The 22,817-nt window shown below is 52.2% G+C and overlaps 13 protein-coding genes across 13 annotated transcripts; 8 read left to right on the top strand and 5 right to left on the bottom strand.

The window, feature by feature from the left end:
- The first annotated feature begins 8 nt into the window (after positions 1 to 8).
- BDZ99DRAFT_190111 (endoribonuclease L-PSP) lies at positions 9 to 1,071 on the top strand. The gene is made up of 5 exons (XM_033713134.1): positions 9 to 241; positions 342 to 461; positions 509 to 561; positions 636 to 788; positions 854 to 1,071. Exons 2-5 carry the CDS (start codon positions 347 to 349, stop codon positions 926 to 928), a joined length of 396 nt encoding a protein of 131 aa, XP_033582040.1. The 5' UTR covers positions 9 to 241; positions 342 to 346; the 3' UTR covers positions 929 to 1,071.
- Positions 1,072 to 1,468: 397 nt separating this feature from the next.
- On the top strand, positions 1,469 to 1,861 carry BDZ99DRAFT_363536 (uncharacterized protein; the record flags this gene model as incomplete). The annotated part of the gene is made up of 1 exon (XM_033714716.1): positions 1,469 to 1,861. A coding segment is annotated over one exon (393 nt), but the record flags the coding sequence as incomplete, so codon positions are not given.
- A 192-nt stretch (positions 1,862 to 2,053) lies between these two features.
- BDZ99DRAFT_459023 (aflatoxin B1 aldehyde reductase member 2) lies at positions 2,054 to 3,591 on the bottom strand. The gene is made up of 3 exons (XM_033719063.1): positions 3,453 to 3,591; positions 2,690 to 3,166; positions 2,054 to 2,633 (listed from the first exon to the last, which is right to left on the bottom strand). Exons 1-3 carry the CDS (start codon positions 3,508 to 3,510, stop codon positions 2,170 to 2,172), a joined length of 999 nt encoding a protein of 332 aa, XP_033582042.1. The 5' UTR covers positions 3,511 to 3,591; the 3' UTR covers positions 2,054 to 2,169.
- Positions 3,592 to 3,714: 123 nt separating this feature from the next.
- On the bottom strand, positions 3,715 to 5,165 carry BDZ99DRAFT_459024 (GroES-like protein). The gene has a single exon (XM_033719064.1). The coding sequence runs from the start codon at positions 4,915 to 4,917 to the stop codon at positions 3,898 to 3,900; it is 1,020 nt and encodes a 339-aa protein (XP_033582043.1). The 5' UTR covers positions 4,918 to 5,165; the 3' UTR covers positions 3,715 to 3,897.
- A 157-nt stretch (positions 5,166 to 5,322) lies between these two features.
- BDZ99DRAFT_459025 (Arabinanase/levansucrase/invertase) lies at positions 5,323 to 7,111 on the top strand. The gene has a single exon (XM_033719065.1). The coding sequence runs from the start codon at positions 5,636 to 5,638 to the stop codon at positions 6,788 to 6,790; it is 1,155 nt and encodes a 384-aa protein (XP_033582044.1). The 5' UTR covers positions 5,323 to 5,635; the 3' UTR covers positions 6,791 to 7,111.
- An 804-nt stretch (positions 7,112 to 7,915) lies between these two features.
- BDZ99DRAFT_190247 (uncharacterized protein) lies at positions 7,916 to 9,183 on the top strand. The gene has a single exon (XM_033713137.1). It carries the CDS (start codon positions 8,040 to 8,042, stop codon positions 8,979 to 8,981), a length of 942 nt encoding a protein of 313 aa, XP_033582045.1. The 5' UTR covers positions 7,916 to 8,039; the 3' UTR covers positions 8,982 to 9,183.
- Positions 9,184 to 9,748: 565 nt separating this feature from the next.
- Positions 9,749 to 10,828, bottom strand: BDZ99DRAFT_515838 (uncharacterized protein; the record flags this gene model as incomplete). Its single annotated transcript, XM_033725012.1, has 1 exon — positions 9,749 to 10,828. One exon carries the CDS (start codon positions 10,826 to 10,828, stop codon positions 9,749 to 9,751), a length of 1,080 nt encoding a protein of 359 aa, XP_033582046.1.
- Positions 10,829 to 11,010: 182 nt separating this feature from the next.
- Positions 11,011 to 12,432, top strand: BDZ99DRAFT_190217 (uncharacterized protein). The gene is made up of 3 exons (XM_033713136.1): positions 11,011 to 11,335; positions 11,397 to 11,595; positions 11,645 to 12,432. The coding sequence occupies exons 1-3, from the start codon at positions 11,193 to 11,195 to the stop codon at positions 12,170 to 12,172; spliced, it is 870 nt and encodes a 289-aa protein (XP_033582047.1). The 5' UTR covers positions 11,011 to 11,192; the 3' UTR covers positions 12,173 to 12,432.
- A 952-nt stretch (positions 12,433 to 13,384) lies between these two features.
- On the top strand, positions 13,385 to 13,684 carry BDZ99DRAFT_365730 (kinase-like protein; the record flags this gene model as incomplete). The annotated part of the gene is made up of 1 exon (XM_033714744.1): positions 13,385 to 13,684. A coding segment is annotated over one exon (300 nt), but the record flags the coding sequence as incomplete, so codon positions are not given.
- A 738-nt stretch (positions 13,685 to 14,422) lies between these two features.
- On the top strand, positions 14,423 to 15,569 carry BDZ99DRAFT_190205 (uncharacterized protein). Its single transcript, XM_033713135.1, has one exon. It carries the CDS (start codon positions 14,646 to 14,648, stop codon positions 15,306 to 15,308), a length of 663 nt encoding a protein of 220 aa, XP_033582049.1. The 5' UTR covers positions 14,423 to 14,645; the 3' UTR covers positions 15,309 to 15,569.
- A 35-nt stretch (positions 15,570 to 15,604) lies between these two features.
- BDZ99DRAFT_566987 (ANTH-domain-containing protein) lies at positions 15,605 to 18,443 on the bottom strand. Its single transcript, XM_033727643.1, has 5 exons — positions 18,227 to 18,443; positions 17,910 to 18,150; positions 17,499 to 17,689; positions 17,334 to 17,445; positions 15,605 to 17,283 (listed from the first exon to the last, which is right to left on the bottom strand). Exons 1-5 carry the CDS (start codon positions 18,272 to 18,274, stop codon positions 15,956 to 15,958), a joined length of 1,920 nt encoding a protein of 639 aa, XP_033582050.1. The 5' UTR covers positions 18,275 to 18,443; the 3' UTR covers positions 15,605 to 15,955.
- An 84-nt stretch (positions 18,444 to 18,527) lies between these two features.
- Positions 18,528 to 19,651, top strand: BDZ99DRAFT_435202 (CS-domain-containing protein). Its single transcript, XM_033717472.1, has 3 exons — positions 18,528 to 18,813; positions 18,864 to 19,179; positions 19,234 to 19,651. Exons 1-3 carry the CDS (start codon positions 18,589 to 18,591, stop codon positions 19,263 to 19,265), a joined length of 573 nt encoding a protein of 190 aa, XP_033582051.1. The 5' UTR covers positions 18,528 to 18,588; the 3' UTR covers positions 19,266 to 19,651.
- On the bottom strand, positions 19,634 to 22,004 carry BDZ99DRAFT_435205 (putative aspartyl-tRNA synthetase; the record flags this gene model as incomplete). Its single annotated transcript, XM_033717473.1, has 4 exons — positions 19,634 to 20,560; positions 20,618 to 20,800; positions 20,850 to 21,577; positions 21,764 to 22,004. 4 exons carry the CDS (start codon positions 22,002 to 22,004, stop codon positions 19,634 to 19,636), a joined length of 2,079 nt encoding a protein of 692 aa, XP_033582052.1.
- Positions 22,005 to 22,817: the final 813 nt, after the last annotated feature.

Consider the following 22,817-nt stretch of genomic DNA (forward strand, 5'->3'; position numbering starts at 1 on the left):
ATTTTGCTTGTCTCTCTCGTGAAGACCCGATTTTTGAAGCCGAGTACTTCACGTTCACCACTTCAAGTTTCGTCATTAATCTAGGGGTACCTCAAGAACCTACCTACCTGGTCACTCTTTTTGTTCTTCAACGCGAAGTCCAACAGACCGCGACCTGAATGATAACGTCGAGATCATCGCATTGCGATATCCGTCCTGGATAACTGTGGGGCGAGGGTCCTCCGTTAAATTGCACCTGGATGTGAGTCAGCTTATTAGTTACATAGGGCGTGAGAGTTTTGGAGTATATCATGCATTACCACCTCCACAGCCGCGAACTCTGACCCAGACTCTCTACACAGCAATCATGTCTACTACTAAGGAAGTCGTTCTCTCAGACAGCTCCCCAAAGCCTTTCCCAGTCATGCCTTTCAGCGCGGCTGTAAAGTGTAATGGGTTTGTCTTCTGCTCTGGGAATATTGGTATGAGCAACATACCCTGCATACGACCTGAAGCTAATAGCCTCAAGGTGTGGATCCAGTGAGCTTGAAGGTCATCGAGGGTCCCATCCAGGATCGGACTGTCAGTACCCTCTTCCGGTCTTCTATCAACTGCTCTTCCCAAAGTCCCTCCGCTGACCCCACTCCACGTACCAGCGACAAGCTTTGAAGAACATCACGGGCGTGCTCAAGGATGCTGGCAGCTCCATCGAGAATATTGTCAAGATTAACGTCTATCTCACGAGTATGACGAACTTTGGTGCGATGAATGAAGCATATCTGGAGTTCTTTCCCGGCGATTATCTACCGGTCAGTCTTTCTTACAGCTCTTGGTTCCATTAGCAACACAGCAAGCTCTCAACTAACTCTAATAGGCGAGGACGTGTGTTGCAGTCAAAGAACTTCCATTGGGCACAGATGTCGAGATCGAGTGCACTGCGCACCTATAGAAATCGAGCTTCTTGGAGCACATTTGAGCCTTGATCAGCCCTCAATGGCAGGACCTTGACGTCCCTAGATCTGACGATAAGCTTGATAGAGGGGTAAGATGGGGTCAAATGCAGAGCTCCATCTAGGCACAAGGCTGGCCGTGTTGGTAAAGGCACAAACCCTTTGGGTCCTATGTCTCGTATTTCCTTTCCCCACCGTCCTCTGTCGGCACTAGAATTGACAAATACAACTCTTGTACGCAATTAATAGGCCTGATGCAATGGTGACCCGTGCGTCCGTGCATACATGCTACTATTCCTGGAATCGAGCCATCCTCCAACACCCACATGGTACCTAGACCCCTCACACGCATCATGGCTTTCCGTAACAACGACAACCATTTCCCTCCCTTCTCCCAACCAGTCTCTGCGCGCTCGAATCTCCCAGATTGACAGCCACATTCCTCTGCCGTCCTCACCAACCCTAAACCCCACGATCAATACCCAACAACGTCCCAACTCACCATGTCCACCACCCCAACCCCAACCCCAGCCCCAATCATCACCCCCCAACGCATCACGGCCCACGCCCTCGTCGCCGCCTTCAACCGCATGGACAACGCCGCCATCATGGCCGTGCGCGCCCCGCACTGCCTGCGCACCTTCCACCCCAAATCGCTCAACCTGCCGCCGCAGGACAACGCCGCCTACAAGCGCAACCTCGACAGCATGGCCAGCGTCTTCGCCAACTTCTCGCTCACCGTCACCGACGTGGTTGAGGACGTGGTGGCGCGGAAGATCAGCATGTGGCTGGAGGCGCGGGGGGACACGGCGGCGGGCGAGTATGTGAATGAGTATGTGTGGAATATGGAGTTTGATGAGGCCGGGCAGCAGATTGTGGGGTGGAGGGAGTTTGTGGATGTGGGGATGGCGAGGGATTTTTTCCCGAAGTTGATGCTGGAGGTGAGGAGGCGGAGGGGGGAGGAGGCGAAGGCGGCGGCGGCGGCGGCTGGGGGGGTAGGGCAAGGGTGATTGAGGTCAAGTGGATCTTTGGGATATAGGGTTACATGGAGTATAGGAAAGAGGAGTGTTGAGACGATCATTGAAGCTCAATGGCTTCTTTGGTCAAGCTCGGCGACGCAGTGTAGTACGTATGTACGTGATTAGAGGTCAGTTTCGGGACCCTTGTGTGAAGAGTGACAGTATTGCAAGCAACTATCAAGGCAAGTCCCTAAGTGGCGTCTCCCGATTTGAACCCACATCTAGCGGAAGTACACTGTGGTGGTAGGCTTTGTGATCAGCCACGCCTCATCCAGAACCTTGACCACTTCCTCCGGCAATGGCCCCTTCTCCAGATCCGCCAGATTACTCTCCAGCTGCTTGAGGCTCGAGATACCAATGATGATTCCATCGTTTCCTCCCTTAACCCTCGTCTTCAGTCCCGAATGGTGGACACACCAGCGAAGCGCCGTTTCCAGTAGAGTCAAGTTGTGCTTCTGCACCACTGGCTCGATGAGACTAAGCGCCTCGAATGTCGCGTCCTTGAAGTAGCGTTCGCGGTACATCTTCCCCTGTCGAGCTGAAGTCTCTGAATACCGACCTTCCTTGGGCACATCTTTTGTCTTGTACTTTCCGGAAAAGATTCCGCCTGCGAGTGGGTTGTAAATCACGATGTCGATCTTGTACTTCCGGCAGCAGGGGATAAGCTCGGGCTCAATGGCGCGAGCTAGAAAGAGTGTGGTCAGCTTCAACTCATTGATTATGTTTCCAAATAGTACTCACTAATAGCATTATACATAGCTTGATACACCGTCGGCCTCACCCATCCCCTCTCATTGCAGATATTCCAGATCTCAGCGACTTCCCACGCCGCGTAGTTGCTCAGCCCAAACTGCACAAACTTTCCCTCCTTATGCAGCTTGTTGATCTCCCCCAGCGTCTCTTCATACGGCACAGAGTGGTCCGGCACGTGCAGGTAGTAGATATCGACGGTATCAGCACCGAGCTCCTTCAGCGAAGTTTCGCACTCCGATCGCAACTTCTCCGGTTTGTGGGTACCGGGTTCCTTGGGCGCGCATTTAGTGGCGAGTGTCAGGCCGCGAGATTGCCAGTTAGCGGAGCGCGTGAAGGCTTCTTGAAGGCCGTCGATGTAGACGCGCGCGGTGTCGACTTCGTTGTAGCCGCGGCCTTGGAAGTTGTCGAGGATCTTGTTGTATTCGTCGATTGAGGTGATCCTGGCGCCTTTGGATTCGTCAGGGCCTAGGGTTGTTGTTAGTTAGATGTTAATTGATTATACAGTATCAGGTCATAAGTCTGGGCACACGGATCTATCACTGCTTGGCTTCAATCTTGCTCACTCGACACCACTGTGAGGAGCAGCCCAGCTAGTAAGCGGCCAATTAGTCAAGAGGCAGTCTAATTTGCACTACTTAAAACTTGACGCCAGGCCTAAGTTTTTGAAATTCAATGGTGGTACCCTAAGCAGAGGTAAAACGCGTGTGTACAGACTTATGACCTGTCGATGTATACTCGAGGGGAGCTTTACCTAAGGTCATCAGTCCTAGGATGACCCTATCCGTTACGTTTTGTGCAATGAGAGGCATAATGACGGTAGCGGTGCTAGTGGATCTGTAAGGTGGAATGTGAAGACTGTATGTAGAAGTGTGGAGGAATTCAGTGACGTTGTTCGGAGTTCTTCGATAGTGGGGCCTGTGAATAACTAGACTTAGAGCAACAGCTTATAAAGGAAACCTGGTAGCAGTGTCTTTTGGATTCAATCACATCATCGTCACTAAGTGGGGTGAGAGGGGTTGATAATTATCGCCGCAAACTCCGTAATTCTATGAGATATCTTCGGCTTGAGGACGTACAAAGTCCGATCTTCCCATGTCTGTTCTTTCAGCTCGAAGAACTGAGAAGAAAAGCGAATAGAAAGCACGCTCAACTACAACGACCAATAGGAATAGAATAGAAGTGAAGTGAAGCAAGCACTACACCAGAGTATCATGTGCAATTTTCACCAGAAGAGAGCCTATACCAGATCCCGTATTCCAGCTCTTATGTGCTTCTGGAACATCCTCCAGCCCGTAAACCCTTTTAATGGGTACCTGGATCTTCCCTTGCTTCAACAATTCAAAGAGCGCAGTCAAGTCTGGAACGAATGTCTTGTCATCGCGCCCAATGTAGTAGAACGTCGTCCTTCGCTTGCAGATTTTCATATTTTGAGCGAGCAGTTTCGTTACGGGAACGGCCATAGACCTGGGAGGTTGTCCCGTCAACATCGGAAGGTTTCCTCCATAGCCGACAAGGATGCTTCGTTCTTTTTGGGTCAGGACCGAGTACGACTCATCCCAGCTTTCGAATCCAAGGGCGTCAAAGACGGCGTGGACACCACCGAGCTCGTTCATCGCAGAGATCCAGTCTTTGTTGGCGTAGGTAAATGGCGTGGCACCCAATTGCTTGATGGCGTCGTGATTCTTGGGCGAGGCAGTACCAAACACTTCGGCCCCTTGAAGCTGGGCTAGGATGGTGATGGCGTAACCGACAGCGCCGCTCATGCCATGGACAAAAACCCTTTGGCCTTTAGAGACGTTCGCGGAGTGCATGACCATTCCATATGCCGTGTTCCAATCAAGGATAAGTGCAGTGGCTTGTTGGAGGTCAAGACCTTCCGGGACTGGGATCAGGTATTTCTCTTGTAGGTTGGCGAGTTCGGCTTCGGCGTCGTAGACAGAGAGACATGCCACGAGATCTCCCTTCTTGAATTTGTTGCTGTCCTGGCCATTGACATTGACGCGTCCAATGAGGCAGTAGCCCGGCGTGAAGGGGGCCTTCTTCTGGAATGGGTAGATACCGAGGCGCATGTTGATGTCAGATCCTGAGAAGCCAGAGTAGAGGACGCGAACTTGGACATAGTGACGCTCCGGCGCTGAGATAGGGCCGTCAACGACAGAGACATTAGATACGTCGCCGGCACCAGTGATGACTGCTTTGCGGATGGTGGTAGACATGATGGGAGAGTTTGTTAAAAGGGATTACTGCTTGAAAGGGTATAACAAGTAGGGTTGTGATGAGGGAAGATGAGAGAAGATGATGATGTTGCTTGTTGGCTAATTGAAGGATTGAATACAACCTCACTTATATATAAACGCGTCTTACTGTCCTATGTGGAGGCTGTTAGTTTCAAGGGTGTAGTCCGCCCCCGACGGCTGCTTCAGTTCGCTGGTCTCGAAGACGGGTCCGATCAGCAATGAGGCTGTGTGGTGTTTTGCTCCGTGTTGCATGAGTAGCTTCCCGCTTGTCAAGGGGTTCGGGGCAATCAAAGCTCGAGGATTCGGCCTGAATTTCCCCGCACTGTCCAGCCTCATCTGCATCTCTCGGCCGTAACGCAGAAGGATTGATTTCGCGATTGCAAGAGACGGCCGAGTCGCAGCAACACGCTCCTTAGACTCATTGAGAGGCCTGCTTTTGTCCCATCGGCCGCGATTCCAACTCTCCGCTTCTCATGCATCTTTCACAGCGACAAACCCAACTGCCGTGCTCTCACAGGCGACCATCCCAGTGACTAACTTTGCCTTGGCCAGCGTCACGGCCTTCCACTTCCGAGAAGCTGCGCGCGGGGAAGAGGAGAACTTCTCTCACGATGAGTATGTACGTCATGGCCCCTCTATTGGGTCTTAAGAAGCATGATGGGTGGAATTGGGTCTTAAAGGCACATAATTGACTGGCATGGCGGCCATTCTTCTCACCTTTTGCCTTTTGGTAGGACTGTCACTCTCCTTGACTCACAACGCTACTGTCTACTCGTCAGATACTCTTCCCTTCGAAATTACAAAAGACACAGTCGAGGGCGACCCGGACTACGTTGCGCCAAGTTTTCCAATTCTGCCCTTCACGAAATATGCGAACAACCCAATACTTTCGCCAAATGCAGTCAATAACTGGGAAAGCGCGTTTCTGTACAATCCCACAGCCGTGGTATTGAATAAGACAGTATTTCTGCTATATCGAGCCCAGAATGCCTCGAAGACGTCAAGCATCGGTTTGGCGTGGTCAACGGATGGGTACAACTTCACGCGCCTGAACCAGCCGATCATCTACGCCACGGAAGAATACGAAACCATAGGTGGCACTGAAGATCCGCGCATCGTGAGAGTGAATGGGACCTTCATCGTCACTTACACGGCCTACAACAACGTGTCGGCTCAGCTGTGCATGGCGACTTCTACCAACCTGTTGAATTGGAACAAGATCCCGCCTTTGTTCCCTAGCTGGATAGATGTAGCATACTCCGACATCGACATTCCGATGCCGCGTGTCAACCATTCTAAGTCGGGAGCAATTGTGAAAGAGCCAACGCCTGACGGGTTATACCACATGTACTGGGGCGACTCTTTCTTCTACCATGCTACATCGTCAGACTTGCATAACTGGACCACTCTCCCCGCGGAAGAATACTTTGCGCGACCTGTTAATCCTTGGGAGAATCGCCTCATCGAACCTGGTCCTGCGCCTATTAAGACGAGAGATGGTCGCTGGTTGTTGGTGTACAATGGCATGACGACTGGTCGCGTTGGATTCCCAAAAGACCAGTACTCAGTAGGGCAAATGCTGATAGACCCGAGTGGAGGTTTCAGGCCGAATCTGAATACTAGCCAGGCAATCGGCTGCTCGGGGAGCACTTATCAGCCTGCGCTGAAAGATGGGCCAATTGCGCGAATCGAAGAGCCGCTCATGGTGCCTGAAGCAGTGGACGAGCAGCAAGGGCAGGTGAACCAAGTGGTCTTCGCAGAGGGACTGGTGCAGTTCAAGGGCAAGTGGTTTCTGTATTACGGGCAGGCCGACAGTCAACTGGGAGTAGCAACCGCTGAGGTTCAACCCTAGCACGCTCAGGTACCGCTGCGGGGGACGAAGGGTTCAGGCGTGCCATGGTAGGCTGAAGTCACTATTTCAGGAACTGTACCTACGTTCAACGAACGCCGCCTCACGTCAGTAGTGTTCGGAAATCTTCAAGCATCTTAGCCACTATACGGCTGCGCGGAGGAAACCAAGCCGTTTCCACGTTGCTTTTCCTCATGACACATCAGGTACTATTTGCAGCTCCCATGACCGCACAGCCAGTCGGCGCTGCCATACCGCCATGTACTACTCCGAAAGCGGACTCGAAGCCAAGAGAAAGCAAGCTCCATTGCAGTTAGACGGGAGATGTATCCAGCCAGTGACGTCGCTTTCAGATAAAAGGCCGATAAGGATCCTTGGTGGTGGAGTGCTTGCGAGCGTGATGAGGAGTGTGATGCCTGCCCAACTGCATATGCAGCTAGCCACGCAACGCACACTGAATACGAGGACGCTATGCCGCAGCCGTCGTAGCGCGAACTGTGCTAGGATCGTCCCGGACGGGCCGTCATTCAGAGCGGCCAGCGCACGAACACGTTGCATGCATGGCCGTCTGCCAGGTACGACACGTCAAAGGGCAGAAAGGGGCATAAACCTCCCTCAGAGCGCCCTTAAAGCCCGCTGGCGCCCGCACAAAGCATTCCGCACTCCTCACCACCATGCCCCGACGAGCTCGACGAGCAGAGGCGCGCCATGTGCACCCGTCGGGCCTCGATCAGCTGGAGCCAGACGGGTCACATGGCCGTGTAAGCCACCCTCTCCAGACTTACCAATCCAGGCCGTTCCCACCCTCCTCGTCGCAGCGCGCAGTCCCATTGGCGGGCACGGCCGGCGCACACAAGGTACAGAGGATGAGTCTTTTCTTGATCCGGCGGCGTCATGCATTTCTTCTTCGTTTCCTGCTGTCGGCCCAGTCGCCGCAGACCCGCTGCGTGCCCGGCTGCTGGCGATGAGATCACGCCGGGGCCCAGCGCGCGTCCCTCTCTAGCCCTACACCTTTCCTTATCTATCGATAAGTAGACAGATGCCCTGAAACCCGACTCATTCATCGCCCGCCGTCATTGGCTCCGCGTCCACGCCTATAAGAAGGGGCGCAGCTCTCTCCATTTGGGGCCCGATGATCGCGGCGTCCAATGTTGGCCGTCGTCGACTCACAAACCGGCCCCGTATCCCTTCATTTGCTTAAGAGCCAGATATCACCACCGGCCGGAGACCCCACCAGTTTGCGCGCCTCGCGATGTGCTGGTGTTGGCCGTTCTCCGGCAAACCCCCTCCACCGAAGAAGAAGAAGAGCAGGCCCAGGAGTAGCGAGTCGAGAAGCGAGAAGCATGCATACGACAGTCTCAACGCTGAGCCCGTCGTGGTCGCATACCCAGCGCAAGAACCACTCATACCGAAAGAACCACGGCGCTCGCGAGAAACTCGAACCCGCGAACCAAGAACCCCACAAGAGGCGAAACCTCCCCAAGAAATTCGGAGAGTGCGCGAACCTAAACCACCCCGTCAAGCGCCCAAGTCACCAGAGAAGCGGGCAGTTCGAGAGACTCCGCGGCCTCGTGATGCGCGCAGGCCCACAGTCCAACTCCAAGTCCCAGACCGATGGAGTCGACCCGTAGAACTAGTAGACAGCGCCAGCTCGTCCACGGAAATGCTCCTGAACCCGCGCCCAGATCGCTCGCGCCAGCACAGGCAGCGGCACAGTCGGTCGTCAACCAACACGCTCAGGGGACGAGGCGCAAAGCGCGATCCACCCAGCAGCTCGAAGTCCAAGAAGTCGGCGAAACCAGAGACCAAGAAATCGCAATGGACACGCATACCGTCGCCGCCCAAGTCGACGCCGAGACGCGATGCGCCGGCGCAGTCGCAACAGCGCTCGCCGCGCCAACACCACTCGTCCCGGTCGTCGCGCTCGAGGACGCCGAATACGACGGCTAGACGCGTGCCAGACCGACGTTTTGCGGTGCTTGCAGCGACGAACGAGGCGCTGGAGGATATCAGGCGCGAAGCGTTCACGTATCCGTCCCCGCCTCCACGCACGCACCGAGTCCAAAGATATCAAGGAGTGGCTATTGAGACGACTGCGATCCCGTTCCACTGGGACTGCATATCCAACTCGTACCAACCGACGGTTTCGGAAGCATCTCGGTCCACGGGGACTCGACATCGAAGGAGGCGTTGAGCAGGGTCACGTCACGTGTTGAGCACGTGATACCTCACATCCTCTACGACAGTCAGGGTGAGTGGATGATGCCTGGCGGCAGCTTCTTGGATCCAGGCCAGTACGACAGACTGCCTGCGTCAAGAGAAAGCTCAAAAAACACGTCCTCTTCGGCCGCCTTGATGGGACGTCTATACTACCCATCACGTCAACGCTTTTGGTAGAAGTGATGAACGCAGAGGGGAGACGCTGAGTGGTGGAAATGGTATCTTAATTGGCCAGGAGTAGTCCAGCATATACGCAAGACGTAGGGAGCATATTGGCAGCATATGGGGCGTTTTCGGCATTGTTTTTGACGGAAGGGTGGACCTGGCGTTCACATAATCTGTAATTCTTGCACCAAATACCCCACGTAGCATTGAATTTATATTTTGGAATCGTCACAGCGCTGATAAAAAGATGAAGACTGTAGTGACGAGCTGCTGAGTCCGTATTGTACGTACGCATCAACAATTTTGCCGATGTATTGGTCTTGAATGCAACCTAGGTTGCTCATATCCCCTGAACAGGCCTTGGTAAGTTAGCTTCCATATCCAAATCCGAAGGCCACAGAGAGCGGCACTCCAAGGAGAACTATTCCAGCATTCGTGCACTGTAATTGAGTGGAGAGTGTTCCATTGCTGCTACCTAACGACTAGGGCAATTGGGTATCAATAACGCCCGAAAATCCCATCCGCCCCACAAAACGCCCACGCTATGCAGAACAAAAAGGCCCTACATGACCGTCTTCATTCAATCTCTTCTCCGTTCAATTTGCGGCTAACATTCGCGGCTCTTATAGCAGCAACACATTGTACCCAGGGTGAAACGTCGCGCCCAATTTCTGAGCCCCCTACTGCTTGAGAACTGCTTCCTACAGATCTCCTCCCGGGAGACGACCACTCCCCTCCCAAACTCGACCTCGGCGAACCGAATCCCAACGAGCTCCTAGGTGAACCATGGCCCCTCGGTGAGCTCCACCCGGGCGACTCATCCCCCACACTGCTTCCCAAGCTACTCCTATGTCTTCGCATCTTCTCCGCCGGATCCGTCACCGCCGCCGTCAAAAACGGCCGCTCCCGCCTCTTCAAATCCCACCCGGATGTCGGGTCCGCCGCCAACGCCTCCTCCACCTCCACCTCGGTCGCATACAGTGCATCCGTCCTCTGCGGCCAACAACCCAAAAACTCGACTCTTAGCACGCGCTCCTTGTCCTCCCCATCCTTCTTGAAAGTAAGCAGGTAGACGCCGCGCTCGCGCTCCCGCCGCTCGCGCGCCGGCGCCGGCTCCCCCGTCCACTGGCCCCGGAGCTCGAACCGCGCGCTCGGCATCAGGTCGCGCAGGAGCGAGAGGATGTGAGGCAGTTTGTTCTGGAGAATGGAGCGGAGATCGGTACTGCTGCCGGCGCCGGCGCCGCACCGCTCGAACAGCACGGCGATCTCGTCGAGCGCGGGGAGGGCGGCGGCGACTTGGGCAATATTCTCGAGGAACAGGCTGAGAGCGCGCGGGTAGACGAGGGAGGGGATAAGGTGGGCGGCGATGGTGAGGCTGGTGATGCTGCGGACAAGATGTGGCGGGACGGCGGAGGCTTTGAGGGCGGAGAGGAGCGCGCGCGCGCGGTGGGACGCCGTGAGGAAGGAGGTCGTGCTGAAGGCGAGGAGGGCGGCTTCTTGGTGGACTTGGTGGCAGGTGAGGAGGAGGGAGAGGACGTGCGTTGGGAAGGTGGCGCGAGGGTCCTTGATGGACTGGGTGAGGTGGTCGCGCGAGGTGAAGACGTAGCGATAGATTTGGTTGCGGAGCTCGGCCGGGAGAGCGAGGAGGGTCGACATGGTGATGAGAGGTGATGGTTGGGTGTAATTAGGTGGTACAGAGATGAGAGTGAGTGATGATTAGTCGCGTAGCATTGGGAAGACGAGGCATTAAATATTGAAGCCTTAGAGCTCGAGAGACACGGGAGGCCGGCCGAGGAAGTATCGACGTCGAAAGCGGTGAGGCGTGTTTGGTTGGCGTTTGACAGTCAGGTGTGCACAAAGTCGCGCGCTAGCTGCCGGCGAGATGTGAACTGGCATTAAACCCTGAAGCGGCTAGCTCCAACCTCGGAAGGCTTACGTTCCAAGTTACGTCGTGTCTTCTTGAGCTGTCGAGCACACCCAAAGAGCTTCAGAAATACCAGGAAACCTCAGTGCTGCCACAATGCGTTTCTTTCGTTCCATTTTGCCCTCTCTTTTGGTCTCCGGCGCCTGCGTGGTCTCCGCAGCCTCGTCCTGGGGCTTTGAAGATGCCACCTTGACCGTTCAGAGCAAAGGTGCAGGTGTTGGAGGGGGTCTCAAGGAGAAGTATGCTCAGCGTATTACCCACACTGTGTGCACTAGGTATTTACTGAATCTTCCTTTCTAGATTAGCCGTCAATTCGCCATTGTCCAAGCAGGTCACCTTGGGAGCGACCGACACTCTGAAGATACTCCTCACAACAACAGATGGAAAAAAGGCAAAGCGCCCACATCAGGCATTCCTCACAGTCACTGAGCAAGCTTCGGGTCTGGAAGAGTCTTTTATCTTCAGCGTCAAGGATACCGGCAAAGGAAAAGTCGAATTGGTACGATTGGTAGACCCAACGTGTCGTCTATTCAACTAACAAAAGACAGACGCAAAAAGATCTCCCAACACCGCTCCTCCTAGCCTCCGAGCCTCTCACAGCGTCCCTCGTCATTGCCTCTTTCGGCTCATCAACTCCCTACAAAAGCAAAGCTTTCGAAATCACAGTCGAGCGCGATCCAAACGCACCAATTGCCGCTGGCGAGAAGCCTGTTCGATACGGCAAGCTTGAGGAGATTCACCACATCTTCCGCTCAGACCCTAAGTCGCCTCCAAAGATTATCACTTTAGTGTTCACAGCTGCTGTGCTGGGTGCTCTCCCGGTCTTGTTCGGAGTCTGGCTCACCCTCGGTGCCAACCTCAACCACATTTCCAAGGCCCTTAGCAGCGCTCCCCTATCGCATGCCCTCTTTTTTGGGTCCATTGTTGCGCTGGAGGGCATTTTCTTCCTATACTATACCAGCTGGAATCTGTTCCAGACGCTGCCCGCTGCGGGAGCTGTTGGATTAGTGGCTTTCTTGAGCGGTAGCAGAGCGCTGTCTGAGGTCCAGGAACGGCGGTTAGCCGGGCTAAGATAAACTGCGCCAAGAAGCAGTAGTACGATGAATATGTGTTTCGGGGATGAATGGAGTCTGGCTTCAAGGCTGTATTATGCACCAAAAGTACCGTGTAAGATGAGGGCCGGGTTTCTTCGGGTTCTTGTCCGTGGCATTTTTTAGGAGTCCGTAGATAGATGGATAAGTGCTCGGTGTGCAGAGATTACAGCACATACCATATTTGGTGAAAACTAATTGTGAAGCATGGGGCCGAATTATATGCCAAGACGTATGCACCTCCACGCGGGGCTGAGCCTTGTCAACTCCACCTCAGTTCACAATAATGACCCAACCTTTTCAAAAATAGCTGTGCGAGTTCTGCCTGCCTCATCACTAGCGCTTTATTCGCTACTTTCGTCTCCTTCATGTGTTAACATTGTCTGCTTTGGTGGAAAGTAAGAGGAGGCTGATCGGCTTGACTGGGCAGCGGTTGTTGCCTTACCAGGAGAGATACTGGCCTAGCAGCTCGGATTGCTGTTGCTTGTTCGCACTTCTTCAAGTATGGAGGCCAAAGAACTACAAACATCACGGCTTAAGCCATATCCAACTTTCTTCCCCACGCCCCCTAAGGAATCTTCGATAGTTAGGTCCTCAGAGCCTGATACACCTTCAAAAGGCTCTGCCAACGGCCTCCCACGTCTTCAGATAGAAGATTATTCCTCTTCAGATAAACCAGACAGTTACCATCTCTCGCCCTTGACTCTTCCCTCTGGAGAAAGAATATACCTCCATCTATCTGGCCCGTCTATCTGGGATGACTGGTCTGGATCTGGACGAGGAAGTCATGTCGACTTTGGCCCCAATGAGAAGGTTCCGTTAGAGCAAGGTCGCTTCTTAGGCTATGGAGTCATGGGAGGTGTTTATGAGACTCATTGCAAAGGTGTTGCGGTAGCTTGGAAGAGGAAGTATTGTCGCAAGAAGATTACAGATGCAGAGATGAAAGAGATTAGCATCTTAAAGAAGCTCAGTCACCATCACATCATTCAGCTAGTGGGGACTTACACCCAACCATCGATCCGAGGCCAGTTTCTTGGCCTGCTGTTGCGGCCCGTTGCAGTTTGCGACCTGGCGACGTTCTTCGAAGACTTTGAGGAGGCGGACCGCGATGATCAGATCATTGGGGAGGATCGAAGCAATCGTTTCAGAGCACTTGGCCTCCCGGACACCTACGATGCATTCCAGCCTGGGGGTGATAGATATCTAGCCTCAAAATTCGGGTGCCTAGCCAAAGCCATTGAGTATCTTCACAGCCAAAAGATTCGCCACAAGGACCTAAAACCATCTAACGTTCTACTTGGTCGAGACAACTTATGGCTCACTGACTTTGGAAGCTCCACGGACTTTTCTATGCTCTCCATGAGTGCAACTGAAAACGGAGAGCGCGGAACTCCCAAATACTTCGCGCCTGAAGTAGCATTATATGAACGAAACGGTCGTTCCGCAGATATGTTTTCACTAGGTTGCATATTCTTAGAGATGCTTGAGCTGTTAAGAATTGGAACTTTAGCTCCTTTGAAAGCTCTCCGTACTGCGCAGGATGGATCATTTCAAGCGAATTTACACCGAAGCCAGGAATGGTTCAATCTGGCCAACGATACTATTACCATGAGCCCCAAGCGTTTACTATGCGAGGTCCAGCTCATGCTAGCCCGAGACCCAGCAATGCGACCTACCGCAGCGGATGTAACCAAGCGGCTCGATTTCATGAACCAATTTGATTACGATGCCGGGCTAGGCATATTCAACTTGTTCGGCGGATGCTGTGAGACCCCATACATCACAAATCAAGAACACGAAAATATAGTAAAGCCTCTACAAGATCAAATCACCTCATTGCAGATTGAGCAACGTCTGACGCAGGTCAAACTTGAAGCTGCTCTCAAGGAGATAGAACACCTCAAGTCAAAAGTATCTGCAGCTTCACCAAGTCATATTTCATCGCCCGATAATCTCGCGCTGGGTATCAGGATTTTCGGGCGTAAAATTGCCATGCCTACGACAGCTGAGTGATGCTGTCAGTGCTCTGATATATTGGACAATGACGATGGCAACTGTCCGACTTGCGGGCATTCACAGTGTTCTAAGTGTTCTCGCATGTGGCTAGGAGACGGTGATGCTATCAAACCGAGGACGGATGTCACTTCGGAAACAGGGAAACAGTTTCGCCTAGAGCAGGCAGCTCGTCTGGAGCGACTTAGAAAATATTGGCCACCGAGACGCCGATAACACGCGTACGCATCTCGTACGTTCCCCAAACTTCCACAAAAGAGACCTTTTAGCGTTTCTTGGATGATTACGAACCCTTTACTGTTAGGGTCAAGCAGACGGCTTCGCTTTCATACCAATCAGGATTTTAGTGTCATATGATCCCGAATCCTCTTCCGTGTATCAACTGAATAGAAGAGGGAAAAAGTTTGATGTGTGATAGATAAGCCTTTGAATATCGCCATCAAATATGGGTGTTGAGATTAGCGCCACAAAGACGATTAACGGTTTCCGGACGCGATTTCAACTTTCACACAGCCCAGCCTCCTTTAATGCAAACCATTGTCGTCCAATCGCCCAGTCCAAAACTGATCAGGATCGCTACGTTTTAGGTCGAGGATGCCGCAAAAATCCACGGACATTGTATACGAGATCTCAATCGAGAAGCGTGAGGCTCAACGGCCGTCTCCATATTCAAGGCATAGTGCGCCATGAGCCTAGCCAGCGGGTCCGCCTCCGGCAACGACAGGGCCAAGAGGATGTGGACCCAAGAAGAGGACCTGCGTTCCTTTTCATACCGCAGCAAGAAGGCATTTATGACGTCCCGCTGGAGTCGCACGACTTAGAACTTACTCCCAAAAACATAAAGCGCCAAGAGCTCATTCTCACGCGCTTCCTTCGCGGCCTCGTCGCTGTTAGTCGTAGCCCTGTTGTGTACAACGGGGACGGCTCGCCGGTGTTTAGCCAGGTTGCGAACGCGATGAAGCGGTGCGGCGCGGGGAATCTTAGTACTACGGGGGCTGGATGGTTCGTCTCTTTTCTTTCCTGGGTAGCAGTGTTGAAGGTCTGCGCCAAGTGTGGCGAGCATTTCTCAAGGCTTGAACTGGAAACGTCGAAGGCGATGAGGAAGTAGTCGGGCCCTACGTTGCAGCGGACCTTGGTGGGATCAGTTGGAGGGGTTGCGGGGATGAGGTGGAGTGCCATGGTTGTTGCTAGGTATCTGATAGCGAAGAAAGAGGGTGGTTCGGTGGTGATGATATAAATAAGTACGGAACGGTAGCAAACGTAGAAAAATATACCAAAAGGAAGTTGCTAGACAGAAATCCAAAGGTGTAGAAATGATTGCTCAAAAAAGGGGAGAAACAAGGAAACAGTACCTAGACCGGAATTGAAGAAGACACGGCTCACGAACTCATATCTCAATACTGGGTTTTGCTTTGCAAGCACGCACATTGAAATGCCGCCTTTGATTAGAAACGACCAGTTTTCACATCCAGACTCGGCCATCGCACCACTAAGAGTACACGCGCCACTTCCCAGTCCCTCACGACTAAGACTCGCCTCATCTGATCCAGCCCGAGACCAGTAAGGGCGAAGCTGTGGCCTCGCAATCAGGCTAATACGCAACAGTAGGAGTGAGAAAGAAACAAAGACAACCCAACCACATACTTTAGTCCTGCTAACGCCATGCCGTCGAAGCCGGCCCCTTCGATATCAAAATCTGTCCAAATATTCAAGAAGGTCAAAACGTAAATCCTGTTTCTCAATTGCAGCAAGCGCCTACGACCAGCCCTGACCTTGCCCTTGCTGTCCAGTGGGTTGTCCTGGCCTGGGAAATACCGGCACCGTGTCCACTGCCTCCAGCCCCATTCCGCCCATCGTTCCTTGGCCCGTGTTCTGCCAGCCCTGGCCCGTTTGCTGGTTCACGAACGCGCTTTGTCGGAAAGGATTCGTGCTGCCTGTCGGGTTGGGAATCAGACCAGTTTGTTGTGGTGGTACTTGCGGCTGCGGTGATGGGTTGCGGGCGAAAGGGTTCGTGCCTGTCGGTGCGGGCTGCATGGGCGAGAGGGTGTTTTGCTGCGGTGCAAAGGGAGAGCTGTTTTGAGGTGTTTGAATCGGCGGAGGCGATGTAAAGGGTGATGAGGACAAGCCAAGACTAGGTGATTGTTGATTCTGTGCGCCGTGCTTAGCAAAAGGGTTTGTAGGGGAGCGAGCGAGCGGTTGTGCGACTGGAGGGTTGCTCAAAAGTTTGGGTTCCGCAATATTATTAGGCATTACAGAGTTACGGAATGGATTGGTCGATTGCGGGTGTAGGGGATCAGCGACCAGATTAGGATTGTTGAACTGTTGTGCTGGTTGGGGCGAGAAGTTCGCGACGCCATTTTGGGGTATACTCGAAAGCGAGGTGTTCTGTGGATTGAACGGCTGTGGCGTGTACCCGCCGAAGCCGGCCCCTGTGAAAGTTGGTTGCATTTGCTGCAGCGGTTGTTGTTGTGGCTGCTGTCGCGGCTGCTGTTGCGGCTGCTGTTGTGGCTGCTGTTGCGGCTGGCCGAATGGATTCGTTGCTTGGAAATCTGCGACCTGAATGGGGGCTTGGTATCCAACCGGCTGCATACTCGTTTGCTGGGGGTATTGCGAATATTGCTGGTTTTGTTGAACCAACGGCTGTTGATTCTGCTCGATTGATGCGAAGAAATCGATCAAATCCGGGGCAGGCCCTTTGGTTTCTGGCTTGGCCGATGCTGCAGATGCTTGCTTCGGCGAAGGAAAACCTTGCCCTGCGGAGGTCTTTGACGCCGTAGGCTTCGAGTCTCCAAATGCTCTACTTGTCCCGTTCGTGCTTTTACCACCACCAAGCTTCTTAGCTTCTCTTTCAGCAAGATATTGGCGGCGATTTATCTCGAAGTCTTTGTCGTTCAGATATTCTTCCAACGATGCAGCTAAACTAGTAGGGGCATGCTTTATTTTCGGAATTTCGAGCCTTGTCGAGTGTTCATGCATCCTTGCAACACTCAGGTATTGAACGACCAGGTCCGTTTGCTTGACGAATGTGCGATAAATCTGCAATGCCCTCGTAGCATCCGGGTGAGACATCTCAAAGTAGTGTTCTAAAGATTTATTAGTGGCTAACCCCGGTTAATGTTCACATAGTACCCACCAAGCACATTGATTGTCCCTTCATTCATGACATGGAAGAGCACAAGCAAGTCCATTGTTAATAACCGGAACGCAGTCAAAGTGATCTCGTTCTCAGGTTCCTCAGCGAGGAGCTAAGGTCATATTAGTCAAGTCGATCAACCTCAGGGTTCTTCTTGAATTATACCTCGCATCTTAGCAAGTATCTTATTTGATCTTGGACGCTCTCCGTTTCACGCAAAAGGCCTTTGTCAATGCTCAATCTCTTGAGCCGGCCCTCTCCCCCGCGCACGTAGTCAACCTTTGTAGTTCCGTACTCTTGCGCTCGGCGGAGTAGGTATTCGGCGTACGTTCGAATGTTTCGGCCCTGGGTTTGAACTGATTTGTCGTGCAGCGTTAGCATGGTGTCTGTAAGATTTCCTAGGGTAGCGTGGATATTATTACTAGCTCGCAATTGATGCTTGAGCTAGGAGCGGTCGCAATATACAACGATTCTTTCCGCTTCTTGTATAATACGGCCAATGGGCATATTCTGATGGTACCATCCGTTGTAGCACCCCCAACCATACCAGACTGCGACTGAAATAGAGTCACGTACCCTCTGTGAAATGATTTATTGCCAACTTCCGTTGCGGGTTCTGGGCCAGGAACTTGAGTGTAACATCCGGCTCCCCTTCCCGAATCATGAGGTGAACGATAATGAGGGACTTGAAGACGATGGTCCATGTCGAGTCCCGCAGTCTGTTCGTGAGGGCGCGGAAGATCTCAGCAACGCCGGCCTCACCGGCGTGAGTGGCTATGAGAATGTGCTCGACATATTTGGATTTCGGGGCGGCGAGCTGGCGGAATGGTTTATCAGTTTGAGGAACCGTCGCGGCAGGCACAGCTGCTGTCTCAAGTATTCTAGAGCCCTACCTTGATCTTCGTGCCGCCCTTGACTGACTTCTCGAACGAGCTCGTCATCGCGAGTGAAGTTCGATACTTCGTAATGGCGGCGCGACGTGTGTAGGGTGGATCGGGTGGGTGTTCCGGGCCGGGTCTATCGCAACATAGTGGTGCGGAACAATAGCAAGGATAGGCGCATACGGATAGCTGCTTTGAGGCGCAGAAGCACTGAGGCCTGGGTGCTGTGCAAAGGCGGCGGCGGTGAGTTGTTCGGAGGAGCTGGCCGCAATGCAGCTTGGTGTTTGTTGGCGATGACGCTTCCGCCGGTGCACGGGGTGGAGCGGGAGCCTCATCCCACCACGCTGTTAGAATAAACATTTTCTCCCACAAACATGGCGTCGTCTCCAACTCCGTCGGAGCGTGGTCGAGCAGACGAGGAGCTCAAGGCCAAAGAAGCCGCTGAGCAAGGTGCCCTACCATACAAGTGGACCCAAACTATCAAGGACGTTGATATCACCGTCTCCGTGCCTGGAAACCTCAAGGGCCGCGATCTGGATGTCAAATTCACTAAAGGGAAGCTCAAGATTGGCGTCAAGGGCCAGGAACCAGTCGTAGATGTATGGCATTACTTGTTATTCTATCAGAATTAAGCTAACTAGTCTTCTAGGGTGACCTTCCACATCCCATCCTCGTCGACGAATCCACCTGGACTCTCGAAACAGTCCCCGAAGGCAAGGAAATTGCCGTACATCTGGATAAGGTTAACAAGATGGAGTGGTGGGCACACGTCGTCACGTCAGCACCGAAGATAAACACCTCTAAAATCCAGCCCGAGAACAGCAATCTGAGCGACTTGGACGGTGAGACGAGGAGCATGGTCGAGAAAATGATGTTTGACCAGAGGCAGAAAGAGATGGGTAAGCCTACAAGCGACGAGCAGAAGAAGATGGATATTTTGTCTCAATTTCAGTCGCAGCATCCAGGTAAGTCGGCTGCATCTGGTGAGACAGCCTCGTGCAAAAGCTCACACAAAACAGAAATGGACTTCTCCAACGCCAAACTCGGTTGAAAACGGCCATGCTGAGCATCATGAGACCACGACGGGTAACGCCTAAGGTTCCGAAAGGCACTTTTCATTACGTCAACTATACTTCAATAGCAGTAAATTGACTGGTTGATCAAGAGTATTTAGAACTCTATTGGTGCCACGCACTTACATCTTCCTTCCCAGCATGGAGTGCTTATATTATACAAACATGGCACATATCATATAGACTGTCCAAGACACTAGATATCATTGACAGCCTCCTCAGAGGCATGAAAGGCGCAAGATAAGATCTAGGAGGTCGCTGCTATCTGCCGGCATTGAGCTTACTGACACTTAGTACAAAGTACAGTTATGATACATATATAATACACCACGATTCGAGCTCTCCATCACTCTTTGAGTTGCAGATGATAAGTATCAAGCTGCTCCTTGGTGACCGCATTTGGTGACTTCACAAGCATATCCTCGCCTTTGCCACTCTTCGGGAAGGCGATAACGTCTCGAACCGACTCTTTACCCATCATTACCGCAATGAGGCGATCGAATCCCAGAGCTATTCCAGCGTGTGGCGGGCATCCAGCATTCAGAACGTGGATTAGGTGCTTGAAATCCTGGAGACGCTCCTCACTCATCTTGAGGATGTCACGCAGAACGTACTCCTGCACTTTGGCATCATGGATACGCCGGCTACCTCCGCCGAGCTCGACGCCATTGACAACAATATCGTAATGCTCAGCTATGACTGCTGGTGGATCTGTCAGCAGAAGATCGACGTCTTCAGGCGTTTTGGGTGCTGTGAAGGGGTGGTGTGTGGCGGATAGTCCGGCTGCACCACCTTGGCCGGGGTCTGTGTCGTTGCTAGGCGAAAAAAGCGGGAAATTAGTGATCCAGAGGAACTTGAAGTCTCGCGGTTGTTCGATCATTCCTAGGTTCCTCGCTGCTTTGTGGAGAGCTAATCGCAAGTTCCCGAGAGGTGTAGATCCACCAGAGAATGGCGCATTTTTACGCGCCTGGATGACCACTAGGTCGCCTTGCTCGAGGTCCAGCATTTCTTCGACTTGCTCAGCACCCTCGAATCCAAACGCATGCAGCCCTGAAAGAGGCTTCTTCGTATTGTAAACGAAGACTCCAGGCTTGCCTTCTGGGTTGTTCAGGAAGGGTGCTGCATCTGGACTGTCCATGAAGTTTGTGATAAACTTCTGCGTCTGGCGAGCATCATCCGATACGCTCAGCTTGATCCCCTCAACAATCGGATCGTGCAATGGACCAATGTTAAGGATCAAATCAGCTGGAAGGAGATACTCGATTCGATGAATCTGGTGATGATTAATATACAGGATCAGAACTCTTTGCGAATCTCGAGACACACTTACCTTCATTCCAAGTCTCAGATCTGGCTTATCTGACCCATATTGCGCCATAGCGTCATGGTAAGACATACGAGCAAATTCATCTTGGCTCGTCCAGCCAAGCATTTCCTTCCACAGATGTTTTATGAGCCCTTCGATTTGCTGCATCACATCTTCGCCAGTCACAAAAGACATTTCTAGATCAAGCTTCACAGGCGTTAGATGATGCGAACGGTTGTCATAGAAGCCGTCTCACCTGTGTGAATTCCGGTTGCCTATCAGCCCGCAGATCTTCGTCCCGGAAGCAACGGGCAACCTGGAAGTACTTGGGTATGCCGCTGGCCATGAGGATTTGCTTGTATTGTTGCGGACTCTGCGGCAGAGCATATGCTAAGCCTTTCGCCCTCGTAGGCACAAGAAACTCCCGAGCTCCTTCTGGCGTCGATTTGAACAGGAGTGGGGTCTCGATCTCCAAGAAGCCGGACTCTATGAGGCTTTGCCTGCAAAGTTGAGCAACCTTAGCCCGAAATGCCAAGGCCTTACGGATGTCATCCCCCATTCGTATCTGAAGATGGCGCTGTTCGGGAGGAAATGCGGTCTGTCCGGTAACAAGCGCATTAGGCATCGTGTTGAGGAGTTGGACGTCGTCAATATTGACTTCAACATTGGTGATGAGCTCAACGCCAGTGTCCGGTTTGTCTTTGGGGGGGATCCGCTCCTTCAAAATACCTCCAATGATAACGGGAGAATGGGAATTCAGTGTTTTCAATTTTGCGTGGCTCTCTTTCTCATTTCCATTCTCATCCTTGCCCAATGAAATGATTTGAACGCAAGTCGCCATGTCGTTGCTCAGAAGCTGAGCAAAAGTCAAGCCTTTCGCCATATCTTTCCTATTGCTTCCCAAGTACCCGTGTAGAACTACCGTTTCGCCAACTTTGGCATCTTTTAGTGATGCTATTGAACAAGTTGGGGGTGGAAATCTGACTAGTCGGGTTAGTTGATAACTCCACGACGCATACTACATTAATGGGAAAATAGCCTAGTTTTACCAATCTGCCGTTGCCAGGTGTTTGGATGACCCTTTTTGGCGAATGTATCGAAGCAGCTCAGCCATTGGTAAACGGGCGTGCATAAACTATGCCCATATATTTTGATATAAAATAGACGTACTTGATGATTTGTATTCTTCTAGAAATTGAGGCAGCGGCTGAGTCCCAGTGGTATCTCTGAAGGGTTTTAAGGAGGAGAAAGAACGTATTTGCGCAGTGCATAATTTAGACACAGATTGGGCGTGATTTGATATTTGGCCCTGACGACGGGGTCCATTCCGGATGAACCTCGAAATCTCAGCATATGATTTTAATACTGGATGCCGTACTCGAGCCCTCGCACACGAAGCTTGCGAAAGCATGATCAGTCAGGTCATGTAAAGAGTACAATGCGATGGAGAGCTATCCCTGAGGGATATTTCTATGATGAGGTCCATGCCAAGAGCATGACTAAGCTGGAATTAGCGGCGCACATATTTTCTTCGCCGGCTGGGTCCTCTCCTCTTCTTCATCCTTCCAGTTTAAAAAAAGTGAGTACCAATTCTCGTCAAACCCGAGCCACCTACTGATAATTCATTTCTAGATGATGAAAACTTGGCGTGCACTCGATGAGCTCTCCCTCTCTTTCACTTCCAGACTCTCCCTTCGCCGGGCTCAAGTGGTCTGGCTGAGGAATTGAAGGCAGCATGATATCGGCGTTCGGCACACCCATCTTGTTACATTACGAACGCGATGAAGTTACTCTGAATACTCTGGAAAGGTGTAGCGGCTGCTCGGTTGACGACGCGATCGAACGAGTTCTCGAAATGTACATAAACCACGAATCAATACGAACATCCAAATTATACTATTCTTGGCGTGAAGTGCGAAGGGAATCGATGCATATATCATTATTCGCTGGCTGTATCTCTGGAGATCAAAAGCTTCTCACTTTCGCTCTCCAACAGCTGGCGATAGAGCAACGTCTAGGGCAACGTCAACAGTCTCGCTTCCAGAAGCTGTCGCTTTCACCATAGAAGCTGGACGTAACAACGCTGTTACATCTCTCTGAAAAAGCTTTGCATTCCTAGCAAAGCTTTCCTGGTACCTAACTCAGGTCTTGCGCACCAAAGGCCGAGCTAACAAAGTTCTTCCCAGTCACTCATGTCTCTACAATTATATAATGAGGATTGGAA

Source organism: Mytilinidion resinicola (genome assembly GCF_010093595.1).
Source record: "Mytilinidion resinicola strain CBS 304.34 unplaced genomic scaffold BDZ99scaffold_3, whole genome shotgun sequence".
Classification (NCBI taxonomy): Eukaryota; Fungi; Ascomycota; class Dothideomycetes; order Mytilinidiales; family Mytilinidiaceae; genus Mytilinidion; species Mytilinidion resinicola.